Genomic DNA, 27,034 nt, shown 5'->3' on the forward strand with positions numbered 1-27,034 from the left:
GAAAATATTAAGAAACTACTATAGTTTTTTGTTTCAGTTTATCTGATTTTGCTTTTTATAGGTAAGTTATATGTTTGAGTAAAATGAACATTGTTGTTTTGTTCTGTAATCTACATACAAAATTTCCCAAATTGCAATAAAAAAATTGCATTTAGAGCATTTATTTGCAGAAAACGAGAAATGGCTGAAATAATAAAAAAGATGCCGAGCTTTCAGACCTCAAATATATTGTATACTGTAAAGAAAGTTCATACTCATTAAGTGAGTATAGAAATCAATGTTTGGTGGAATTTACCTGGTTTTTAATAACATTATTTATGCATCTTGACATGTTCTCCTCCACCAGTCCTACACACTGCTTTTGGATAACTTTATGCCACTCCTGGTGCAAAAATTCAAGCAGTTCAGCTTGGTACGATGGCTTGTGATCATCAATCTTCTTCCTGATTATATTCCAGAGGTTTTCAGTTTGGTAAAATCGAAAAAAAAAAAAAAATCCAGAGCTGCAGATAGAAAATGTTAAATATTTTTAAACCTCACCATAGATTGTAATATTTACACTGATGTTTACCCAAACTAGATTTATTGACTAAAAACAGGACAGAACCAACATGAAATCAAAATATAATCCTAGACCAAGATCTGCTGGGCCTTGCATAAGCAACATGGCTTTGCTAAACTTGCTAGGTAAAACATCTCTGATAGTAAAACATAACTATAAGTTACATTTTACATGCTAGATGTAAAAGACAGAAGTTATAACACAAACAAGCACTTAAATACAATGACTGAGAGTCAAACTGAAGTGACCATGAAAAAAAGCACATATATTCTCTCACATACTTAAGGGAAAGTTGAATAGTTCCTAACCGTCCCAGAAAATGTAACATTTTAACTACTCACTTTTACCCAATCTAGATATTTTTTAATCAAGAAAAAAAGTATTTGGAGAATTAGTGTAGGCCGAGGCTGAAACAGACTATGGTACTGTAGTAAAAACAGTAGTATTATACTGAGGACAAAGAACACATTTGGTCACAACCTTTCATTTTACACTAGAGAATTTCTTGTACTTTTGGTACAGATGAGCAGAGAACGTTGTGGAAAATGTCTCAGCTTGATCTTACACTGGAAATATTAGAGAAAGCTAACCTTTCATCTAAGCAAATGCTTCAGGGGAAGGAAAATTTACTGTAAATGTCACAGGCTTGTAGGTTGTAATATAGCATAACGTCCCCAGATGCACTGCAGGTCAAAGGAAGCAACCTTAACTTTATAAAAATAACTTTTTTTATTATTGTTTGACCAGAGAACACAGGCAATAATGCGTTTACTCAGCTTTTTTTTTTACCATTTCATTTTTCTGCCAAGCTCTACATTAACTTTGTTTGTCTGGATTTTTGTTTACCAACCATATTAGTGTTAAATACAGGTAATTGCACATGAATATTTTGACTATAGTGCCACCAGAGACTTGGTGACCTGGATGACTGAAAACATTTAAACACATTTTTAATATTTATTTTATGAAAAAGGGATTGACCTACATGGCAGTGTTTAATAATCCCCAAAGTGGTTGTACCTGAAACTGTTTCTCTTTTAGGAGAGTACATCGTTTTCTTTTATATTCTGACTGTGAAATATGCTCAGAAGAAATTAGTTAATTAACTTAAATCCAGAATCAGCAACTATTCAAATGGGGAGTTAATTTAGAGGTGTTGCAGAGAGGTTAATTGTTGCAATTATTCGTCAGCCTCCAAGTGGCTCATCTGAAGCAAGCTCATAGCAGCAGATGGCATTCCTCCGTAAGGCCTCATTTATTTTCCAATGCTGTGTTTCATCCAAAAACATCGCATTTCTCTCTTGTCCTAATTTCTTTCATGCTGTTTTGATGCAGTCTTTACTTTGCTCAGTGCTGATGTTCACTTTTCACATGTATTTAAAGTTCAGTTTAAGCCGCTTTATGCTGAAAGGGCGCTTGGCCTTTGCGTTTTGAGAGACGGGAGCTGTTGGAAATGTTGCTTGTGTGCCAGCATCCAGCACCAGGTTGTCTTGGCAGTTGCTAATGGAGGTGGTGTGTGGGGTGATGCTTGTCATTTGTAATTGTCAGCGCAGATCCTGCAGGGGCCGCGGCTCAGAGACATTTGATGAATGTGGCGGCGGCAAAAGTGCCGCTTATAAATGCTTCTAACCTTCGAAAGCAGGGAAACAGGAGTGATGCATAAAAACATCAGGGTTATTAGCCTTATGGAGCAAAAATTGAGGCTCCATCAAACGTACGTGCTGGGGTGCATAATGAAGGCCGCTGCCTTTTCCTGGCTCCTTTGCTCCCTCTAATAAATGTTTTATATATTTATTGATTGGTGTATTGTGAAATTATCTGTGACATTGAGTTTCTTTCACATTTCACATGCACATGATTGTATGACTAGTGCTGAGTAGTGCTGATAAAACCTACTGTGTATATATATATATATATATATATATATATATATATATATATATATATATATATATATATATATATATATATATATATATATACACTGACATGCCAAAAGTCATGGAACAAGAAGTACTGTGTTCCGAGGTTTTTGCCATGACCCTTGGAAGTTAAAGAATGCTACTATACCTGTAGTTTATGTGTGTAGGGTCTCATTTATTGAATGTGGATGTGGAGAATCGCTTGTCTGTACACGCTGACAATTCAATCCATGTGCTGCCAGTCAAAATCATTATTACTAACTGTGCTGTCCACTTTTGATGGTAATGCCTTCCGTGACATTTTTGTCCAGGTGACACTGTGGGTCAAGGAATGTTTAATGTTTGCACAACTTGAGTAATCTGACGCACACTATCAGGCCTCGCTCAAACTCTGACTTCACACTCATCTTCGCTCACAAGAGGCAACACTTCGTTATCGAATTACATACTGCTGTCCCATGACTTTTTGCATGTCAGTGTATATTAGACGGAGAAACAGGTAAAAGTCTTTGAATAACTGATGGAACTGTCTCATGCAGGAGCCTCAGAAGCAGAGAATCAGCTGATGAAGAAACTTTTCTCCTCTTACAATGTCAAAGTGCGGCCAGCAGAAACGCCGCACAGCAAGGTGGTGGTGAGGGTTGGCATGACCCTGGCATCCTTTGTCAGCCTGGTAAGTAGACACAAACACACACACACACACACACACATATTTACGCGCACACTAGGGGTGTCACGATTCTCTAATCCTCGATTCGATTTTATTTCCGATTTTAGGGTCCGATTTTTTCCTTTTTTTACAGCAGAGATTAATCTTTAATTAAGTTATATATGTAATGCAATCTAGTGGCTTGTTTGTAGCAGCAGTGTGCACTATTAAAACAGCAATTGTGCAACATAAAATAAATAATAAAAAACAAAACAGAAACAGTCATGTACAAAATAATAGAACAATAAGAGCCTTATCAAACTGAACTCTATCCAACTATAACAGTTAAACATGAAAAATAAGACTCGATATATTATTAACTATCTAAGAGAAAGATGCTCCTTAAGGTAGCAAAACTATTAACATATTTGAGGCTAGACAAAACAACTGTTATTTTTATATTTTTAAGTTTTTCTTTAAGAAGATGAGTGTCCACATTCTCTGGAGAAAGGGCTGCTCTTTGAGCAGTCACAATGTCCGCGCCGTCGGCTACAGTGTTACATTCTTTTTTACTTCGATGCTCGAGACCATGACATTTTGATCGATTTCTATGAAATGACACCCCTAGTGCACAAACATATTTGTGACACAAATGCAACAACAAAACTTGCCTTCACATACACCGTTTTAAAAACTGCTGCATGTACATAGTGATACATAGTGATACAAAATAACAGTAAATGCAACAAATCAGCTAAAATTCTTCTTAGATCCGATTATAAAATTGCCAGAGTGTTCAGAGTCTGTAGAAAGTACAAACGAGTGCAATGGATCCCATTTAGCCCAGAATTACCCAACATGGTCAATGACCAAAATACATGTTTACTATCTAAGACCCCTGCTAATTCATTTTCTTCTGAAGCTCCGTTATTAGTTCTTACTGGAGCATAAATGTAAGGATTTGATTGCATTCATTAACAAAAGCATAGCAGGGGTTGGGATGTTGGCTGACCCTCATCCCACTTCACTTCAAGCTCCCCAACTCATTCCAAACAACCAGACAACACATTTTTAGTGCACCATATCTCAGTGCTGGTGGCTTTATACCCATGTAGCCTGCGTCTGACATTAGGCATATTGCTAAATTGGTAATGTTTATCAGAGAGTCTTATCAGAGAGTCTTATTCTATTGGCAGTACAGAGCGAGACAAGTGTGTGTGATTGTGTGTGTGCGTACATAATGGGTATAATTTAAAGTAGTTTCATTTATTTAACCTTTATTTACCCAGGAAGTCCCTTGAGATTGAGATCTCTTTCTATGAGTTTTCACTATGCACATTTCCTTTGTACCATATCAGTACTGCACTGCACTGTCCTGTCTGTTAATTGTCTCATGTCAGCTGTATTTATTGTATTTACTGTAGTGTTATAGATCTATGTTGCACTTTTGCACTTTGTTGTGTGTTGTATTGTTCCACGTTGCACCATGGTGTAATTTCATTACACTGTGTACCTGTAGTCAGATGTAATGGCAATAAGAGTCTCTTGACTTGACTTGAGTCTTAGTAAGTGGGTTGGCTAATTGGCTAAAAGGAGGAAACTAGGTTTAAAAAAAAAAAAATCATACTAAACACAATGGGACATGGGAATGAGTCAGAGATGTCCTTCTAAAGCTGTTCTTGTGAAGATTTAAAGTTTTGTACGTAGATTTTAACTTGTTTACTAGGTTTTTAGTGATTTAGTGGTTTTATTTTACTGCATGTTCCTGAAGGTAAGTGTTATTTGAAAGCCTATGAGGAGCACTTTTTATCTGGGTTAGATAAATAAGGTGCTCTGTTAGAGACACTATATATTTGAGTAATGGTTAACTCTCTCTGAATCACAGCTCTCAAGGCTTTATTGAAAAGGAACTGAAAGCTACTAAATTGCAGACATTTAAAGATCATTTAGAAGAGATTGGGGAAAGTTCCATTACAATAAGACGTTCTTTTCCTCTTAGAGAAAGTGATAAACATTGATTCCTAACCATTGAGAAGACACTCTTTGAGTTTAAAGCACAGTGTGTGTTTGTAGCACCAACTGAAACAGCTCAGCTGTTGTGAGTGTCCCTGTGTGTGTATTTGTGTGTGTGTGAGATTTAGCACACAAAGTAGTGTTCTCAGAGCAGTGGCGCATGTAAGCCAGGTCATAGTATCCCCTACTTCCCTTCAGTCAACTTTAATAGTCTGTCTCAGATAACACACACTTACGTACACAGATACACACATCGGCATGCATGTGGTCTCGTTCCATCCCTCACTCATTCTCTCACTCCCTCTCTGTCTCTCACTGTTGCTCATTCTTTCGCACACAACTACTTCCTGTCTGAAATATTCACCTACGATAATGATGAAATCATGATACTGTGATTCTGTGATACTCGATATTTCTGAAGACAATTCTCTAAAAGACATCTCGGCATTTGTGTTACTAAAGAGGATAAAATACTCCTGAATAATCAAATTAATGGGTTCATTTTCACAAAATTTGACAAACAAAATTCTTCACCGCAGGTTTGCACTTTCATTTGATTTAAATTAGGAGGCGAGTCTTTTAGCAGGAGTTTAGTGCGCCCGTGTTTTAATAAAAATATTGATATTTGGCAGCACTTGTCGCAAACAAAATTATAGATCTCAATATTTTTTCCCACTCAAACAATTTATTGTGATTTTTTTTAGAAACGTATAGAAATAAATATACAGATTCATTGAAAGTGGAAGTGTGAGAGAGTCTGGAATGAAGACTAATATTGCTGCTATTGTTCTAAACTGTTATTTTATGTTACATCATAGAAAGAATATCTGTTCAAATTATTGGAAGTAATTTTATCCTTCATGCGGGTTGGCAGTGTTTTTTTTTCTTTCATAGAAAATATATTTTAAAGGAAGTTAACATGACAACATCAATTTGCATAATTTGTCTATAAAATAATTAAATAAATATTAATTAGCAAAAATAGAGTGATTTAGTCTGTTATTTCAAAGCTATTTCATTGTAGTGTATTGGTTGGTTTAGTGCAGTGGATAACACCATGCTTATCCAGTGAGTTACTACACAATTTGGAAGACTAGGGTTCAATTCCCAGTCTGAGTGACTGGATGCTGCGTTACACCAATAAGAGTCCTTGGGCTAGACTCCTAAATCTACCTTGACCCAGTACATTTATTTAAAATAAAAAAGAAAATATATAGTTTGTTCAGTAGTGTCTTGTAAAACATTTAAAATGGGATGTTCTTGATCAAGGTGACTTTATTTAAATACCGTCATATTTAAATGTAAATTTAAACAAGTGAATTATGTTCTATGAATGAAATCAGTGATCTAATGAACAGATGATGAAAAGCTGTCAATTGTTTACAAACACTAAACCAAATGAATCTTCTGTTATGTGTTCTAATTTTTACTATGTACTGGGCTCACACAGACTGTGCAGTGTAGGACAAGTGAAGAACAATTATTTCCCCCCTCTCCCAGTATAACCAGTCACATAGGATATCATGACCTATATGTATGTATTATAAAAGTAGGCCTGTGTGCCAAATCTTAAAGGATCTGCCAAATTACAGCCTGTGATTGGCTGACACTACGGCTTTAATAGGCTCCAGTCATTTATTATGTTGCTGAAGATGTGTGTACCAAAGTCTTTATAAGGTAGGGCAAGGTGTTGTATTAAAGTGACTCTTTATTACAACGTGCACATAAATCCTGCATAAGTAAACATCTGTATATGACATCATAACTTTGACAGTTATGACAGTGCTTATATACCTTTCCAGTCAAGACCTTAAAAAGACCTTAAGATTTATTTGTAAAAGTTCTGCATTGTAGATTAATAATAAAGCTAAAATTATATGGAATTAATTAGTAACCAAAAAGTGTTAAACAATCCAGAATATGTTTAATATTTTTGATTCTTCAAAGTAGCACCTCTTGCTTAGATCACAGCTTTGCACAAATTGGCTGGATTTTCTCAGTCAGCTTCATGAGGTAGAGTCATCTGGAATGTGAGCTTTCAGTTAACAGCTGTGCTGAACTTGTCAAGAGTTAATTACTTGAATTTCTTGCCTCTTATTGAGTTTGAGAGCATCAGTTGTGAAGTTGTGAAGAGGTAGAATTGGTATACAGAGAATAGTCCTATTTTAGTAATATTCTAAAAGAATAAAATACTTTAAGAAATGAAGGTTAGTCAATCTGTTAAATGTCAAGAACTTTAAAAGTATCCTCAAGTGCTGTCGCAAAGACCATCAAAAATGTTATGATGAAACTGGCTCTCATCAGCACCGCCCCAGGAAAGGAGGACTAAGAGTTACCTCTGTTGCACAGGATAAGTTCATAAGTTACCAGCCTCAGAAACAGCAAGCAGCTTAACCCCAGATGAGAGTCAGCTAAATGCTTCACAGAGAATGTTTTATTTTTTTAGTACTTTTTTAAGTTAATACACGATTCCATATGTATTCTTTAATAGTCTTGATGACTTAAAGCTGATGTCCGTAAGTTTTGGGATTTAGGTCCTCTCAGGTGAGAATGGGTAATTGCACCGATCATGCGGAAGAATCATTTTAAAATGGGCGGATGTGATGCGATCTCCTTTCAGAGTGGATGAATCCGATTCCAGGTTATGCTCAGTCAGACATTTTACATCAGCAACACACTTTGTATTTACTATGAGTGAATGAGTTACTGAGGTCTGAGTTTCCCCTTCTGAAGTCTCCAATGCTCCACCAGCTGCTTGTGTTCAGTAAACCTGAGCCAGATCCTCTTTTAGAGGTTGTACATGTGACGTAAGTACGTAAAGACGCGTAACGTGGCCAGAAGAACTTAAGCAAAAAGCTACCAGACACCTCAGTTTTTACAACTAATATATTAGGCTTAGCAGGGATTGTTGTTCTAGCACACTGGTACCATTGAACAGAATATTGTATCCCTTCTCCACTCAGAAATGCTTCTGCTTTTAGTTAAGAAACAAAATAATACTGACTGCCTCTTTAGGTACTCATTTACAATGTAGGAGAAAATAAAATAAAATAAAATAATTGAATGAGTAGGTGTGTGAGTAACTTTTGACTGGTACCATGTATATGTGTAGAAAGGTAGTGTATGATGGTAATTTGTATCTGCAGTGCCCTGTTATCCCATCCCCCTCACATGTGTGTGTGTGTGTGTGTTTGTGTGTATGTGTGTCCTGTGCTGGGGGTAAAGGCAGCTGTCTCTCAAACATTCCTGCCCTGGCTTTAAATAGAAGCGCCACCATGGCCTGCCTCTTCAAACAATCCCCGCAGCCTGGCTGCTCTGGTTGCAGTGCTGAACCCCGGCTCCTGCTGGCACCAGCACGCATTGCACTGTGGGAGGAGAATTCCAAGCTGCTCCTGTACCCCTAGAGAGTGCTCGTCTTGCTAATCACTGCAACATGCCCACCTGTTGCACACGAGTCTCCTGAATGACTGTTTTTTAATGTTTACATATACTCAGCCTCAGATCATCAGCTCTTCTTCTAAGTCAAAGATTATAATAATGATAGAAATATGTAATTTAAATGTGTAGCTTACTAGAGATGATTTTGACTGTGATCTGGCTTGTGCAGATAATGAACCATTAAGCTTGTATTGCTAGTTATGGTTTGGGGACATTAAGCTTTTTAAAATGTTGTAGAATAGTGTAATTAAATCACACATAATAGTACACAACCTTCTGTTTCTCTGCATACCTTTTATCATACTAGCATCTTTTTCCTCAATGTTTATATCCTCATAGATATTACTATTTTACAGCTGGGGTGTGTAATTCACTTTTACTCCACTGTCAAAAATATAAATTGAGCTTTGAGCTTTCCCCTCATGAACCACTAGCTCTAAACATGCATTTGTTGACAAGCTGATGGATATAGAATTGGAAAAATTAACAAACGAGTACACGTGTGTTATCTAGCAAGTTGGCTGCAGCTTAATAATGCAGCTGTGTGCATTATTAAGAAGGGGTGTCAACATGTGTTGCATATAATGTATCATGGAATCAGAGTTTATGGTCTTTGTCCGTTGTTATATTAAAAACTGACCATTGTTTCAATTGTGAAAAATAACTTATAAGCTGTAAACTAATCTTTTCTTTGCTGATATGTCTTCAGGCACACCTCATTGTATAGCTGGGTGATATAAACTCAGATCATTATTACCTTAATTACAAATAATTGTTTTATATTAAATGACTGGCGTGGCATTTTTTTTGTCTTTGGTAAAAGCTGCTCAATTTCCTCAATGCTTGAGTTCTTCTCTTTGTTGCTTCCAATGAATATAAACAAAAATAAAAGGTACAATATGGGCAAGGTGATATTGATTATTTTGATTACACAAATTTATACTAAATAGAGGTTCTAAATGCAGATTTTGATTCATTTATGTGTTTGATTTATGAGTGTGTATGGTATTTTGGTAAAATGTATTATGTCAAATCTACCCTAGTATTGAACATTTATCAAAACCTAACCCTACAAATAAAACTATAAAACCTTAATAGATTTTAACTGAGTTCTCAAAGATGAGCCTGTGATGTAAGGAATGTGTTTAATTAGTATATTTCTGCTCATGTGTTTTCTTTTTCCACCACAGAACATGAAAGATGAAGAAATGAACACCGTCGTAATCATGAACCTGGTGAGTGCTGATGCAGCAGAGCCGTGATCCGTGGTTAGCTGGTTCTGCAGCTGGAGCAGACTGGGAAATGTGGCCGTTCATCATATCAAATTCAGAAGACCTTATTTGAGAAATTTGTTTAATTCTGGCCTCTGTGCAGCCACAGCTTAACGGGCCAAAATGTCAACACAACACGCATGCACACACATCCATTATCCGGCGGGCATGAACAGTAGAAACAATGAAGAACAAATTATGCAAAATGAAAAATTATGCAAATGTCCCAGATATTATTCACGGACAAATGCACAGAGAAATTGCATCCAGTATAATTAATGGCAGAGGATGGCAAATTTGAAATAATGTGATGAAGTGATGATTTCTCATTCTCATTTCCAAGGTGTTGCACTTTGTTTCCGGCTGCTTTTGTCCCCGCTTGCCTTGTCCTTTGGTTCTTCAGCGTGTGCTGTGTGCTTTTATTTGATGTTCCTGCAGACATAAGGGCTCTGGCCTGTGGTTGTTGATCTCCTCAGGCTGAGAAAGCGCTGCTCTATAGTCAGGTGGCCCATATTCATGCTTTGTTTTGTGGGCTGGGTATATTGCAGGAGTGGAAGGATCACCGGTTGGCCTGGGATCCGAAACAGCATGACGGGATTGACGTAATGCGAATTCCCGCTGGAAAAGTGTGGCTGCCAGATATCGTTTTAATCAACAAGTAAGTAGTGCATGTGTTTGAGTGTGAGTGTGAGTGTGCATGCGAGTTAGTAATACTACAAGACTGCAGACTGTTTAATTTAAAGCTTAGTTTCCACATTAAAATTAAATATTGTATAATTACGGCTGTCATAATAAATTCGTTAACACTGTAAATTATTGAAAAAATAACAAAAGTATGCTTACATATGAGAAGAGCCTCTGGAGAGTTTCACTGATTGCATTTACACAAATCAGCCATAACATTAAAACCACCTCCCTATTAGTGTGTTCTGATGTCTTGAGGCACAGCACAGACTCACAGACAAGACATATTCAGAACTAATAAAAAATGTATTAATTAGTCAGTTTTTAGCAGGTTGGCACCAGTCTTCCCTGGGCTCTGACCAAGCTAGTCTTAGTTTTCCCACATGTATCATCAAAGAGCCTTAAGGGCAGATGTCCCCAACATCAAAGAGCCCTATAATCTCTAATGTCTTGTCATCAGTTAACCAGTTGTCCTTTCTTAGAGCACTTTTAGTAGATACTGACCCCAGCATGCTGAGAAAACCCAGCAAGAGTTTCTGCCTAAGCTGCTGTTTTGGTGATGCTCTGACACAGTCTAGCCACCACAGTTCGGCCTTCAGTATCAGTCAGATCGCCTCAGATCCATACACTTAACATTTTCCTGGAAGTTGCTTCCAACACATCTTCTTCAAAAACTGAAGTGGTGGCTTAGTGGTGAAAAATGCTGCATTACTGATCACAGTATTTTTCAAATAGAATATATATTTCTTTAGGCTCACATTTGACAGCCCCAATTACAAAATGTAAAGAACCAAACGTAAATTGGTCATTTATAAAAGTATTACTTTTTTATTAATTTATAAATTATATATATTATATATATTCTAATTTTTTACTTACATCTATCTGGTATCTGTAGTTTATAAAGACTTGATGAAATATATGGTATGCAACATCTTCAAATTAGAATGCCATGCAAAATAAGTAATTAGGTTAACATCTGATCTGAGTTTAATATACAGTAAAGTATTTGCAGTATATTATATTTAATATAATGGGTTGTCTGTTGACAAAAAAGAGTGTAACTGAGAGACGCAGTAACTTTCTCTTTGTCTCTTTGTTCTTGTCTCTTTTCTCTCTCACACACACACACACTCAATAACTGTGAATACAAGTAGGCAGACTCCCATTAACTGCGCCATAAATTTGTTAATTTCAGTGTTATAGCCAATTAAACAGCAGGGTTTCCAATATCAGGGGTGTGGCCGTGCTAAAATCCTCTCGGCATCTCCTACACCTCCCAGAGAGGCAGCAGCACAGACAGACCTCTCTCTCTCCTCAGCTTCAGTGATTTAATACTATCCCTGGTCTGCTTCTGTTTCTGTGAAAAGGAACCAGTAAACATGATGAGAATTATTTTTTTTTTTTCTGATTAATTAAAGATAAACATATGGATTGCAGTAGTGAGTTTGTAGTTTGGTCTGAAAATCACTGAGATGTTTATTATACAATGCCTGGCCAAAAAAAAAAGTCTCCACCTGAATTTAACTAAGTAAATGATGTGGGGTTGATGCTACAGTTGATCTGCAGGTTAAGGTTCAGCAACAGTATGTGCTGAAAGAATGAGGTCAGCTGACTACCTGAATATACTGAATATAGACCAGGTTATTCCATCAATTGATTTTTTCTTCCCTGATGACACGACCATACTCCAAGATGACAACGTCAGGATTCATGGAGCTGGAATTGTGAAAGAGTGATTCAGGGAGCATGAGATCATCATTTTCACACATGGATTGAGAGAGTTCACCACAGAGTCCAGATCGTTGAGAATCTCATTGAGAATCTTTGGGATGTGCTGGAGAAGGCTTTGTGCAGTGGTCAGACTCTACCATCATCAATGCTGCTGCAAGATCTTGATAAAAATTAATGCAACACTGGATTGAAATAAATAAATAAATATTGGGACATTGCAGAAGTTTATTGAAACAATGCCACAGTAAATGTGTGCTGCAATCACTTAAGCTAAAGGTGGTCCAACAAAAAATATTTGAAATATATATATTTTTTTGGCCAGGCAGTGTAGTGCCATGCTTTGAACATCTTATATAGAAATTATATGAGTACATATCTGTAAAATTGGGTTTTCTAGTCCCAAGAACCTGCTCCACAAAACTTCGCTCTAACCGAACAGACATGTCTCATCAGCTAAACATCAGCAGTATCAAATCCATAGTGAGTTGACTCAGGTTTATTAGAGGAGAGATTAATCTCTGCAGTACCTGGATACCAGCACTCAGGACTGAAGTGTAGAATTACACTGTGGACACTGTAGTCATTTCACATTCAGTTCAGTTCAGTTAGCTTTGTATTCCAAATGATGACCTTATTACTTGTGTTTATCTAATTGAGATACAGTCATGGCAGAAAATATTGGCACCTCTGCACTTCTTTTAGAAAATGTGTCACCACTCACAGAACTAGAATTAAAATTACAAAGCAAATTTTTGGTTATCCATATTCCAGCAGAGAGGTGCTACAAAAAACAGACCTATGGCTGCATCAATAATTTGACATAATCAACAATGTTGTGTCGACAACATGGTTCATTTATAACAACCAGGGAGGGTTTAGGGCTGCTCGTTCACTCAATTCACACTTAGCTTTACACACAACAATATTACATATTGACTCATTTACTCAGTGCATTTAAAGGGCATTTAAATCCCACTTTGGCTGTTTCTGTCATTTTGAACCTAGAAGTCATACTTACAGGAATCAGAAGATGGCAGAAATAACTGTTATCTAATCAGACAAATAATCGTCAGATTAGACCACAAAATAAATTATTATTTACAGCCCTACGCATTCATGCTTACAGGAATCGATTAATTTTACCTACTGTTTTCAAAGGGTGTGCAATAGTTTTGTCTTTTTCATTTCTGGAGTTTTGTATAGTGTCATACCAGATTTTTTTTTTTTTTTGCTTTTTCTGTTTTGCTCCAATGCAAACAACAGAAATAAGCATGTAAATAACAAAGTACTTCTAATTCTAATAATAATAATAAAGGTAGTCAGTGATGGCAGTATTGTTGGCCATGACTCTAGCTCACTTTTAATTTAAACAAAGACCACATGCATCATTCTGTAGTCCTTTCAGTTCAGATAGAAACCGATTACCAATAGAAAACATTTGATGCATCATGAAACAAAGGTCCTGCCATCACATTCTAAATAAGATTCTTTTTTTATTATTATTGTTCTGTGTTATGCTTGTTATGATTAAAATATGGCTCTCTGAGATTGGCAAATCCTTGTCATCTATTTTTATTTACATTTTACCCATACTTTTTTACCTTGCTTTTTATTTTATTTTTTTTACTTTTTTGTACATTATAATAATAATTTATCTTTGCGTAACCCAGGGGAAGCATCTGAGCGTGTTGAGATTGATACTATTAAGCGTCTGTGTCTGCAGAATGATGGTCAGTGGACCGGTACCTAAGCTCAAACCGGAAAGTTCAATATCCAATATGTGCTTCTGAGCACGCTCTGTGAAGACTCAGCAAAATCCTGTAGCGAGTGCTTCGCTTTGTTTCACATTATTGTTTTTTTTTTTGTTGTTTTTTTGTCTAAATATGTTTCAGAATGTTGATGGTGAGAGTTAGAGCTGAACTGAGTGTAATGTAACTGATTGTACATTATTTGGTTGATTAATTTCTAGCTTGTTTTATCCCCAATAGTTATGTTCAGGACATTAATAAAGGTAACAGAACGTGAGTAATTAAAGCATGTGTTTTACTGTGGAGTAAAACACATTTACACTGTGTAAACAACATTTATTTTTCTGCTTGTGTGTGTGTGTCTGCAGCAACGATGGCGTGTTCCACGTGGCTCTACATGTTCATGTGCAGGCGTACAGTAATGGCAGAGTAACGTGGACTCCTCCAGCTCTTTACCGCAGCTCCTGTGGAGTTAAGGTAGGACAGTCAATAATAATAATTATACTGGTATTATTAACAACAGTGGGAAAATTAACATCTGCCTTTAACCCATCTGTGCAGTGAACAAACAAACACACAATATTGAGTACACTCAAAAGACACGCACAGTGATATTGTGAGAACACGTGCCCAGAGTGGTGGGCAGCCATCACTGTGGTGCCCAGGGCAGTGAGAGTTAAGGGTTTTACTCAAGGGCCCAACAGTGGCAGCCCACCAAACCCATGTATCAAACCCACAACTGTGTTATCAGTGGATCGGTGCTCTAACTGCTGAGCCACCACAGCCCACTGCATGTCAAATGGTTGCGGATATCTGGCAAATAGGCAAACAAGCTTCTGTATTACATCAGTTTGCAACAATTTAACGTATTAAAGAATAACCAGGTTTACGCTGAGTTAAACAAACTTTACACCTGTAAATATTTTCAGACAACAATCTGTCTGCTTTTTTTGATGTTTGCATTCATTGGCAAATTTGTCAACACATTATTTAAGCAAAGAAAGATACCAAAAATATATACACTTAATAATCATGTTCAGTGTTAGTATAAGTGTTTAAAACAGGGGATGACTTATAGAAAGTTTGAGCATTATTCATTTTTTTAGGCCCGAAGTTGGGTAGTTTGAGTGTTAATTGCTCAGCTTGTGAGCTAGCTTCAGTAATTAGACAATGCTGCTTTAATTACTCGCGTTCACTTATTTAAAATAATATCTTAATTTAAGTCCTATGTTTGGCTGTTTTTGTCATTTTGAAGTTAGGAGTCATACCCACAGAAAACAGAGATAGTAGAAAAAATCGTTGACCAATCAGACAAATAATCATCAGATTAATCGACTACCAAAGAAATAATTAGATGCAGCCCTACTCATTCATGAAAAACAAGTTCTACATAATGTTATAATGTTGCTTTTGAAGCTGAAGTTACAACAACATGGTTACTATATAATTGCTATTTCCTAATAGCTTGAGTATGTTTGGATCTGTCTTTCAATACCTTGAACTTCAGCTTCAAAAGCAACAGTATAACATGTTATATTATAGACTTTCACAGTAAAATCATGTTGATAATCCAATAACCTGTAATATAGAAAGTAGTGCCACATTAATTTCCCCTCAGGCAGGAAAATGCTCTTTGAGAACTGTCTAACACTGCATAATATATTTGCATAAGTTATTTGTGTAAAATCCTGCAATATTTCTGTTTCTCTCTCAGTCTACGTGCTTCTTTTATTTCAGCCTACAGATTTCAGTTGCTCAGCTTGTAAAATGCGTATCTTTTAGTTGTGGCTCAAAGCTTAAATTCAACTTTCTAGATCAGGGGTGTCCAAACTTTTTTTGTTGGGGGCCAGAAGGAGAGAAATATTTGAAGTCACGGGCCACACTCTGTAATAAAACAAATAATGAAATATACCACTTTAAATAATACTCTTTTCCTGATTATTTCATTTACACACCATTTTACTTGACTTACTATCTTTATCTTTGACAGTGTTGTGTAAACTAAGATTTTTCAAATTGATGTTTAATTTCATGATGTCTCTTAATATTAAACTCCTTAATTACGGCAACTTTTAGACTCTTTGGCCTGTTTTTCTGCGCTAGAAATGCGCACTCTCTCCGCTTTTAGACACTTTGCTCTGTTTTTCTGTGCTAGAAATGCGCACTCTCTCCGCTTTTAAACTCTTTGGCCCGTTTCTGACACCTAGCGTTCAAACTTTGAATCTCACTTTATAAAAACCTGCTTAACAGCGGGCCAACTTTCATTCTATTTCTTAAATACCTCGCGGGCCGCTCCAAAAAGGAAAAAAGGGCTGCAAATGGCCCGTGGGCCGTAGTTTGGACACCCCCTAGGAGCAAGATAAATCAAATCTCTAATAATGATACAATAAGAAACTACACTATATGGCCAAAAGTATTCACTCACCCATACAAAATCATTGCATTTAGGTTCCAATCACATCAATGGCCACAGCTATATAAAACTAATTGCCTAGACCTGCTGCAGACTGCTTATTCAAACATTAGTGAAAGAATGGGTCTCTCTCAGGATCTCAGGAGCTCAGTGAACTCCAGCACTGTGGTACAGTGATGGGATGCAGCAACTGTGCAACAACAAGTCCAGTCGTGAAATTTCACTACTCACTACTAAATATTCCACAGCCAACTGTCAGTGACATTATTATAACACAGTGGAAGAGACTGGGAACGACAGCGACTCTGTGCTCTGTCAGTGTAAAATAACAGAGTATCGGCTGAGGAGCATAGATCACAAAGGAACCCAACTTTCTGCAGAGTCACTACATCACTACACACCTCCAAACTTTATGTAGCTTCAGATTCGCTTAGAAACAAGAGAGCATAGAGAGATTCATGGAAATTGTTTTCATGGCCGAGCAGCTCCATCCAAAAGTGGCGACACTTTTTGGCAAAATAGTGTAGTTTATGTTAAATTGGCATGAGCTTATAAAAGTTAAAATTAATGAACATCTATTGGGATCAAAAGAAATTTCAAGGTTCAAGCCAAATATTATATATTTATATTAAATTAATTTTCTGCAGACGAAGGTCCAAATAAAAGTTTAGATTTTTTTTAGCTACACTTTCCACTTTCTGAACTTTTTACCTTCCTTCATTTCCTTTATTCTTGCTATAGTTTGTCCTCGTTCTAGTTTGTTTGTCTTTGATCTGCCTGTGTGTGTGTGTGTCCACATGAGAATAAAAGACATGATTAAAGGATATTGTTTGAGAATGAAAGAATGCAAGACATACAAGGGCACACACACTGACAGACAAACACACACTTTCACTCACATAAACAACCTCTCAGCAAATCCACACACCCCTACACTGACACTCTCTGATGTAGCTCCCTTTTTCTGTCTGTTATTCTTTTTTTAGGTGACGTACTTTCCGTTCGACTGGCAGAACTGCACCATGGTGTTCCGCTCGTACACGTACGACTCCTCAGAAGTGGATCTGCAGTACGCTCTGGACGAGAGAGGCAATGAGATCCGGGAGATCATCTATGACACAGGCTTCAGTGGTACACACACACACACACACACACACAAAAAACAGCACAGTGTATATCAGAGCAGAACAACAGTAGGGGCTTCCCCGTGTAGAAACTGCTGTCTGCGGGCGTTTTGTTCCAGCCAATGTGTTATTCACTACCTCAGAGACTTACAGTACCCGTCAGAACAAGGTTAGGGTATTCAAGTGACCTTAGTCTTGGTAACACATGCTGAAAAAGAGTGAATAAAATTTAGAAAGTACAATATATGCACCCATACTCATTTAATACATCCTCCAGCTGTGATACTTGCTCATTAATTTGTGGATTTAACGTTTCAGTTAATACCAAATGTGTTTTTGTAAGGGGAACAGGATTAAAAATATGTATAAAAAAATATTTTGTACAGTACTATAAAACTTATTAGTTATGAAAACAACATATACTTCACATTGTCACATTTCTGTCATTTTCCTGCATCACAACTTGTAGGAACCATATTTGTATAAATGTAGTCATTTTAAATCTACTATTTAACATGGCTATAACATAGATAATTGTTATTTTATTATAATTATGTTATAATAAAATATTATATTTTATAATGATATATATAATTAAATAGGTACCACTTTAATACTCCTTCATAAAGGGTTTATAAATGGTTTATAAATGAGTCTATAATGATTATTAATTACATTGTAAATACTTTAAAACTACTTATAAGCTGTTACAACAAATACATAGAAAGGTTAACAGTGGCCTGTTGTTTGCAAAATAATTATTCCACATTCATTCATACTGTTTATCTTTGTCTTTTCCATCAGTCAGCATTAACATATATTTTAAAATACTATTTTAACTTTATTAAATAGTTATCCAGTACTCCTAATGTGGTGTATACTAAGGTGTTACGTTAGTTTAATTATATTAACTTATCAACAGGTTCATGGCATATTAGTTTTGTTTGCTAGGATACGTGTATATATGTGTGTCTATAAATCATATTAAACTGACTTTCTATGTTAGTGTATTAGTTATGTTAATGCTGACTGATAGAAAAGACAAATTAAGATAAGCATTGAGGCCACTGTTGCGCTTTCTATTCATGTGTTGTAAGTGCTTATTAATGGTTTACAACCTAGTTTATAGCCATTAATCAACTCCTTTATGAACTCTTTATAAGGGATCCTTATTTTAAAGTGGTACCCTTATATTATATATAATTATAGTACAATGTTAAGACAGATTTTACATGCTTTTAGAGTAATGGATCTAAGCATGAGTGTAAGAATGGAGGATTGAAGGAAATAAAGGCGTCCAGTTTCTTAAAATTAGGGGTGGGCGATATGGCTCTAAAATAATATCACGATATTTTAGGGTATTTTTGCAATAACGATTTACTTGCCGATATAGGAAAACTAAAATAATTAATTCATTTCAGGAATATAGTATAATGGTATAACAGTATAATCATATTGTGTCAAAATAAATAATATAGCATAAAATAATATAATGCAGCAAATAATATTGCAGAATATTTAGTGCATGCACATCGCCGCTGTCCAATGAAAAACACTTATCTCCAAAACAAAATAAAAACCTTGTAAACTTTCAGGAAAAAGAGTTTATTTCAGGTCATTTTGAAGAGTTTCTTTTGGTCTATGCTTTAAGAAATGTTGGCACAGTGTAAGGGACAGTTTGTCTGTTCAAATTATGTAGTAAACTAAAAATTAACAAAAATGGAGATAAGTGTTTTTTTTTTTCATAGGTCAGCAACGATATAAACTAACCAAAACAATTATACAATAAATACACTTAAAACTTCACAGTAAATAATAGACTACTTTTAAGACAGAACATCCCTGTTATCACGATATGGATTTTTAATATCATGATATTTCTGTGTAACGATATATTGTATATGATACAATATTGCCCACCCCTACTTAAAACAGCACAATACTTTTAAATAAAGCCACATCGAGATCAAATAGACCCACAGGAGATCAAATGGGACTTGAAATTCACACAGAGAAAGAACAGACTTAAGCAAACAAAGTAAGCTAGCTTGCTTCCTGAACTATCTCTACTTACCAAAGCCCACCAAATCTGATCTTTCAGCTGTAAAACTGCAACTTTGATACAAAAATGTTGCAATTTTCTGACACATATTTAGTGCATCTCTAACTCCTAACATTGTTTATTTAATCACAGAGAGCGGTGAGTGGCATATCCGCCACAAGCCTTCCAGAAAGAACGTAAAGAGAGAAGACCTGTATGAAGACATCACCTTCTACATCATCATCGAGCGGAAGCCCATGTACTACGTGGTCAACATCATCCTTCCCTGCATCCTCATCACTATCATTGCCATCTTCAACTTTTATCTTCCACCAGATGCTGGTGAGGGCTTAGTACCAGCAATCTTTTTAAGACTACTTTCTATTACAGGATACATAATGTGTGGCCTAGAATGAGATTAAAACAGTGGTCGAGTTTTGTATTGCATTGTAAAGCTGCGGATAAAATGATGGAAATTATATATTCTAATGGTCAGTTTGCAAGTTCCGACAGTGGCCAGCAACGTTGTCTGGTTAAGTAATTTGTTTGTAGTAGTTTAACTTATATTTAACAGTATTAAGAGTCAAAGAATACCTGTTAGAGTCTTTTTGCTTAGTCTATAGTCATGATATAATAAAGGGTAATAGAAGAGAAGCTGGGAGCAGATCTCAGAACTACATTTCCCAGAAGCCCCAGTGCTGATTACTGCTGTTGACCACTGATCAGACAAACCTACTGAGCTCTGCATAAATGCTTATCCAAACAGTGGCTCAGTGCTGTAGCCAGTAAGATAACCAGTTACCGTCTAGTGGTTGGTACATGTTTTTCCAACCATGGGTTGCTGTTAACAATCCAGCCTCAAGCATTTACAAAACATTGTTCTGTTCATCTGCACACCTTATATATTTTCCTTTTTCGTTTTTTTAGTACACATTGAGTGTTTAAACTAAATTAAATAGATGCTCTTGGGTCCACCACCCTGTATCCTATAACAAATACAGACACTTTCACAGTTAAAAAACGGTCTCTAGTGGAAAAAGCTTTGACCATAAACCTTGCTTCAGTACACATCATCAAATAATTATCTAACAGTATCTACTGCAAATAGGCACTTAATCATTAGTACACACTTGGACCAGAACTTTAATAGATAATTAAAGTTGTTTTTTAAGGTCAAAATAACTGCAGTAGAGTCTCCTAAATGGCTGCATGTCCCATTAGGTTAAGTGGTGTTAAATTACATGGACCAGCTAGCGGTAAATCACTGGGTAAATCCCCCTTGTGGCCTACAGTAGCACTGTTACACGTCATTAGATGACCACTAGAATGAGCATCATTGTGCTCTTGATGACTTAGTCCACTCCATAAATCACATAAACTGCAGTTACATAGAATTAACCATTGATATCCTAGTGACCTCTGTGATGAAAGCGCACATTAGAGGAGTGCGTGTCTCTTTGTGTCTCTTTGTGTCTCTGTGTGTCTCTTTGTGTCTCTGTGTGTCTCTGCGCACATCCTAAATGGATGGGATTCTAGGTGAGCAGAAGGTGGTTCAAGAATAAAGTGTTAATCAGTTATATACTAATCATACATTAAACCAGGGGTGGAATATATTATATGTTAACAGGCTAAATTTAAGTACTGAACAAATGTGACAGATTTAGACACTGGACTGGACTGACATGAAGACACTGACACTGTACCAGATTTCATGGAACAGGAACAACATCTCATAACTTTCCCAAGATGCTCCCATGTGGGACATGTTGCCGTTTAGAATCAAAGGAAACCAATCAGTCTAAAGTTTTTTACTTTTTCTACAGTAAGAATATAAAGTAGTTAAAATTGGATACGATTTTTTTACCTGGCCGATGTTTCTGTCTGGACTGGCTGTACAAACATTTGACTGGAGTTCCCTAATGGGGTTTTTAACCAGTTGAGGGTAATGTTCTCATAGATAGTATGGGCAATGTCTCGTTAAAGGGCCAAAGGGACAATGTTAAAAAAATAAGTATCATGGTGCAAAAATTAGCTGCATGCTGAATATTTCCTCTACCTCAAACAATATGATCCAATGCAATTCAGTGAGCTTGTAAAATACTTATTAATACACAGTCAGCTCAATATTATAGTACTTTTAATGTATTTATATATTATATATTTTATATTTATATTGTGATGTTTTGTTTGGGTCATATTGTCCACTCTTGAACAAGGCCACATTCCTGCTGCTGTGTTGTTTGCATGGCTGAGCATTTTATTTTCTTAAAAACACAGGGTTGCAGGGTTTTTGTCTTTCAGTTGTCTCTTCTAGCACTTGTGAGTAGGGTAGGTGGGAGGGTTGGCTGTGAATGGAATAATAAACTATACAGCTTTAAATATAATGTGAAAAAGGAAAGTTAATGACCCCAGAAGGGAGTAGTGGTGTGGCCAAAGAACATGAGCTCAGGTCAAAAAAAAACAAACAAGCATGCATAAATAGCAAAAATTATGAACGTGCATCTCTTTTTCTCTTTTATCAATTTTCAGGAGAGAAGATGGGTCTGTCCATCAACGTCCTCCTGACCCTTACTGTGTTTTTGCTGCTGCTGGCTGACAAAGTTCCAGAGACGTCTCTGGGTGTGCCCATCATCGTCAACTACCTGATGTTCACCATGATCCTGGTGACCTGCTCAGTCATCCTCAGCGTAGTGGTTTTAAACCTGCACCACCGCTCACCCAACACACACCAAATGCCTGTGTGGGTGCGAAAGGTCAGTCAGCTTTTGAATGCTTTTTTACCTGCTCTTTAGTTGAGTCATATTAGTATTTGTGCAGCTTCATTTTTATATTAGAATTAATGTCAAACTAGTATGAACAAACTTGGTTCCAAGTGTTGCGTTTGCATTTAGGATCTGCTCAGTATGCGACCTAATCTCAGTATGCGACCTAAAGAGACATTATGGTAAGGAAGAGAGTGAAGAACACCATCATTAACTGTGAAAAAATAGAGAGAGGGAGCAGAGTATTATGCAATAATATATATTTTAGCAAGGAATATGAATTCAGCTACACCAACAGGCCTGGAAAACCTCTGTAACTGACATTTCTAGAGTGCTGGAACTCCAGCCAATACATTTAGGACTGTGTAATTTGACCAAAAATTCTTATCCCAATGTAACTTCAACTTCATATCTTAATGATGATATATATCATGAAATAGCATTTTTATATAAAGTTTATATATATATATATATATACAGGTGCTGGTCAACGAATTAGAATAATTTGAAATAGTGCAATCATGAAATTCTTTGAATGCATTTTTTGTGCAGAAAGCAAATCAGGTGTTCACCGCACCTGTCCTACTCGTTAGACTAATCACAGAACTCGTTACCTGGAAAAAAAATTTGCTCAGCTGAGCTTTCCAAAAGGCCCATTTAGGCCATTTAACTGTGACACTGTTGTTTTATTGAATTAGAATAATGGAGAAACCGTTTCATTGAATTAGAATAATTTTTATTATAATTACAATCATCACTTTCTCAGTATTTTGTGGCTGCCCCCTTGGCTTGTATGACTGCCTGAAGTCTCCGCGGCATCGATTTGACCAGCTTGTCGCAAGTTTCCGCACTCACAGCTTCCCAGGCAGTGGCGATGTTCTGCTTCAGTTGGTCCAGCGTAGTAGGCTTTCTGTCGCGAATTTTCCGCTTGACGATGGCCCAAAGGTTTTCAATGACATTGAGGTCAGGCGAGTTGGCCGGCCATGCCAAAACTTCAAGCTGTTTTTTAGTGAACCAATCTTTGGTCGACTTTGCCGCATGAGCCGGTGCAAGATCCTGTTGAAATATGAAGTGCTCATGCATTTTTAAGCACTTTTAAGCTAATGAGGCAATGTAATAAGAGCTAATTTTTACTAATGTTATATGTGATTTAGACACTTTAATCATGTTTACTTTACTGTGTAGGAATGGTTTGTGACATAAAAAGGTCAATATCAAATAAATAAAAATGCTTCCAATAAACAGAGGCTTCCAATACAATGGACAAAGAAAAAAAATATATATATATTATTATATACTATATATACTATATATATTAGTTAACTGCATTTAACTGGATTTTATATTAGGGTATTAGTTTCTTATTTTGTGTGCATTACAGGTAGAAAAAAAATTAATGTTTATGTTTTTTCATCACTAGAACATAACTCAGGATTAAAAGGGTTAATTGGTAACTGTAGGAAACTGTCAGTAACTGGTTTAATATAATCCTGATTTGAGTGTTACTGTGAATAAATGAGATGCTGCCCTTGCTCAGGTTTTCATGATCTCGGCCATATTCGCCAGGTTCATGACTTTCCTGTGAAGCTGTAGATTCGGTAAAAGCCTCCAATCAGCACTTTTGTTCACTCTTTTTCTAACGGCTGTTCTCATGTTCTGAGAAAATGAAAAAAAAAGAAAGAAAAAGCAGGTGACAGGGGTTCATATTAGAACAAAAAGGGACGAGAAGAAAAGCGACAGAAATGGAGAAAGATTTGGTTTAGCAAGAAGTCAGGAGCCAAAGTGAATTAAACTGGAGCTCTCCAAACAGCTCGCTCGCCGTGTTATATCATTAACCTCTTTCAGTGGCGCTGGCCTCCACATTATTGAAAGTCCATTAGAGCAGGGGTGAGCAGCTTCTCTCGGCTGTACTACTTCACCACCAACAACGGAGAACGGGACCAGCCTGCTCACAAATTATCATCTTATAATGGAACCAGAAGCCCTACAGAATGCAGGATGATGGAAAATGTAAGGGCCACAGGGGAACGAGTGCTAGAAATAAGGAAGGTAATGAAGGAGGAAAAGTGCATCTGGAAGTGAGTGTGTGTGTGTGAGACATCTGTAGAGTACCAAGCTACTGACATGGCACTCACTAGCTCTGCGGCTTCCTGACTACAGTTTATCCATATGTTTAAGTCCTTTTGGAGTTTGGCATGTCAAAAAATGTATTACTAATGTATTATAGGGCTGCAACTAATGATTATTTGGTAGTCGAATAATCTGATGATTATTTTTTTTCGATTAGTTGATTAGTCAATGATTATTTCTGCAATGTCCTTCATCTCTAAAATGATAGAAACAGCTGAACATGAGATTTAAAATGTATTTAAATCTCTAGATCTTATTTAAACGTGGAAAGTGCTGATATTTAGTAATTAAATATGTTAAATATCTGTTGTGTTTAGGCACTTTTGGAGACACAGACTAAGTTGAGTGTAAACTGTCTGAGTGAGCCATTTAGTCATCTCCCATTGTGTTTCTGTCTCCAGCACTTTGTGTAATGTGGCACTGTTAAAAATTAGGGATAATTCGACAATGAAATTTGTCGATTATATCGAATAATCGTTGCAGCCCTAATGTATTAATGTTGTTTGTTTGATAAAAAAAAATGAAAATATGTAATATTCTCCTTACCCTAAGTAAAGTGAATCAGCTAAGACGTGTGGTGTCTGAAAATTGCTTCTTTAGCTTTGCCCTGGAGATTATTTATCTATCAACTAACAGGCTAACGCTGTGCACACTGTGCCTTAATCATCACAATCACTTGGGTCATCACACTTGGTTGTTAAGAAAGTTCCAATAGACTTGATTATGTGGTTCCATTATTATGGCATATAGCTAATAAAGTTAATTATATTAGAATTATGTGTGACTGGGGTTAAGGGCTCAGTTCTATCTATGGTCTCTGAGGGTTTTTTGTGTCTCCTTGTCTTTATTGGTAAACCTCTGGGTACCCTAGTTACCTGCCACCCCTTAAAATGTACTAGTGCATCTCAAAAAAATATATATAATTGAAAACCCAGAAATCTCAGAAAATTACAATATTAAATAAGACCAATTTGTACTTTTGGCAGTGTGGGCAGTATGCCAGGTCCTGCTGGAAAATGAAATCCACATCTCTATAAAAGTTGTCAGCAGAGAGAAGCATGTTTGGAGAATGATATTCTCCCAACCATCACTGATTGTGGAAACTTCACACTAGAGCTCAAGCAGCTTGGACTGTGTATCTCTCCACTCTTCCTCCAGACTCTGATCCCTTAATTTCCAAATTAAATGTAAAGTTTAATGATGATCAGTGATGGGTTGGAGAGACATGTCATCCACTGTGTTTTATCAAGTCTAAAGTCAGTGCAGTGTTTTCCCACAAAATCTTACAGCACTTCATGCTTCCCTCTGCTACTGACAACTTTTATGAAGATGCAGATTTCATTTTCCAGCAGGACTTGGCACACTGCCCACACTGTCAAAAGTACCAATTGGTCTTATATAATATTCTAATTTTCTTTTTGTAATACATCTATATAATATATTAATTTCACATTTTAAGCTAAATTACTGAAATAAAGTAACTTTTTAACGTTATTCTAATTCTTTGAGATGTACTAGTACATGGTAGCTGAATTGTATATGCTAAATTGTCTGTCTATGTGAAAGTGTGACAAATACATTGTAGCTGGCACAAAACAGGAGAAGCATGTTTGAAAGGGCTATAAAAGCTATAGATATACTCTTTGTAAATAAATGTTTAGCATTTTTTTTAATTAAGAAGGAAACAGATAAATTAGTAATTATTAAAGATAATTACTATGATTATCTTATCTATGATTTTTATGCTTTTATATTGTTACTACATACTACTGATTGTTGCTGTTTCGGGTGTTGTTGTGTTGTTTCACTGTTTGAATTGCATTAAATTAACTTTTTTATAATGAATATGAGAGTGAATGTATGCCACCCACGGTTTATTCCATAATTGTAACGTATTATTTTTGCCTAATTGTATGTGTGTGTGTGTGTGTGTGTGTGTGTGTGTGTTGGCTATGTGACCTTTTGTGATATTGATTTAATACTTTCTGTCAAATCATTGTGTAATATAAGCACTAATTGAATCTAAGTACAGAGTTTTACAGGCCTTAACTGACCCTGTAAAACTCTCTTCACTATCAGATTCATTGTGGATGTGACCCTTGGGTTTATGTAAGTGTGTGTGTGTGTGTCTTTATATAAGTGTGTGTCTCTTTTGTGATTGTGTGTGTGTAATTGTGTGTGTGTGTGTTATAGTGTGTGCACGCTCTTGCACAGTGCATGGACCCTTAGAACATCACTTTCTGTCTCTTGGACACTTTGTGAAGTCATGCCTGGCAGCCTCTGCTGTCTGTAGCTTAAGTAGTTGGCAGCTGCACACTACCCCACTGTTTTTTTTTTCTCTGAGTTATTGCCATTCAAGGTTATTCAAGGAAATGGCCCTGAAACCTCGAGATACACGCTTTAGGATCATTTTTTTTTCCAGGCTCTGTTTTCCGCAATTACTCTTTAACAAGCGTAAATGTTTATTCGTTAATGAAACCTTTCCCTAAACAATGCAAGACAACCGGTAATTAAAACCGAATGAGAGTTAAAAACAAGTGACT

At 36.4% G+C, this 27,034-nt stretch overlaps 2 protein-coding genes across 2 annotated transcripts in view; both read left to right on the forward strand.

Moving 5' to 3' along the window:
• Nucleotides 1–27,034, forward strand: part of LOC103037073 (UDP glucuronosyltransferase 5 family, polypeptide G1) — a 246,053-nt gene that overhangs the window by 91,675 nt on the left and 127,344 nt on the right. The window lies entirely within an intron of this gene.
• chrnb1 (cholinergic receptor, nicotinic, beta 1 (muscle)) overlaps nucleotides 1–27,034 on the forward strand; it is a 44,150-nt gene that overhangs the window by 910 nt on the left and 16,206 nt on the right. Inside the window, exons 2-8 of the mRNA XM_007250163.3 lie at nucleotides 3,024–3,157; nucleotides 9,775–9,819; nucleotides 10,404–10,513; nucleotides 14,390–14,498; nucleotides 17,421–17,565; nucleotides 19,753–19,941; nucleotides 22,129–22,352. Coding sequence (XP_007250225.2) covers nucleotides 3,024–3,157; nucleotides 9,775–9,819; nucleotides 10,404–10,513; nucleotides 14,390–14,498; nucleotides 17,421–17,565; nucleotides 19,753–19,941; nucleotides 22,129–22,352 — 956 coding nt within the window. The remainder of the gene's footprint in view (nucleotides 1–3,023; nucleotides 3,158–9,774; nucleotides 9,820–10,403; nucleotides 10,514–14,389; nucleotides 14,499–17,420; nucleotides 17,566–19,752; nucleotides 19,942–22,128; nucleotides 22,353–27,034) is intronic.

This window comes from Astyanax mexicanus, chromosome 8, assembly GCF_023375975.1.
Source record: "Astyanax mexicanus isolate ESR-SI-001 chromosome 8, AstMex3_surface, whole genome shotgun sequence".
NCBI lineage: Eukaryota > Metazoa > Chordata > Actinopteri > Characiformes > Acestrorhamphidae > Astyanax > Astyanax mexicanus.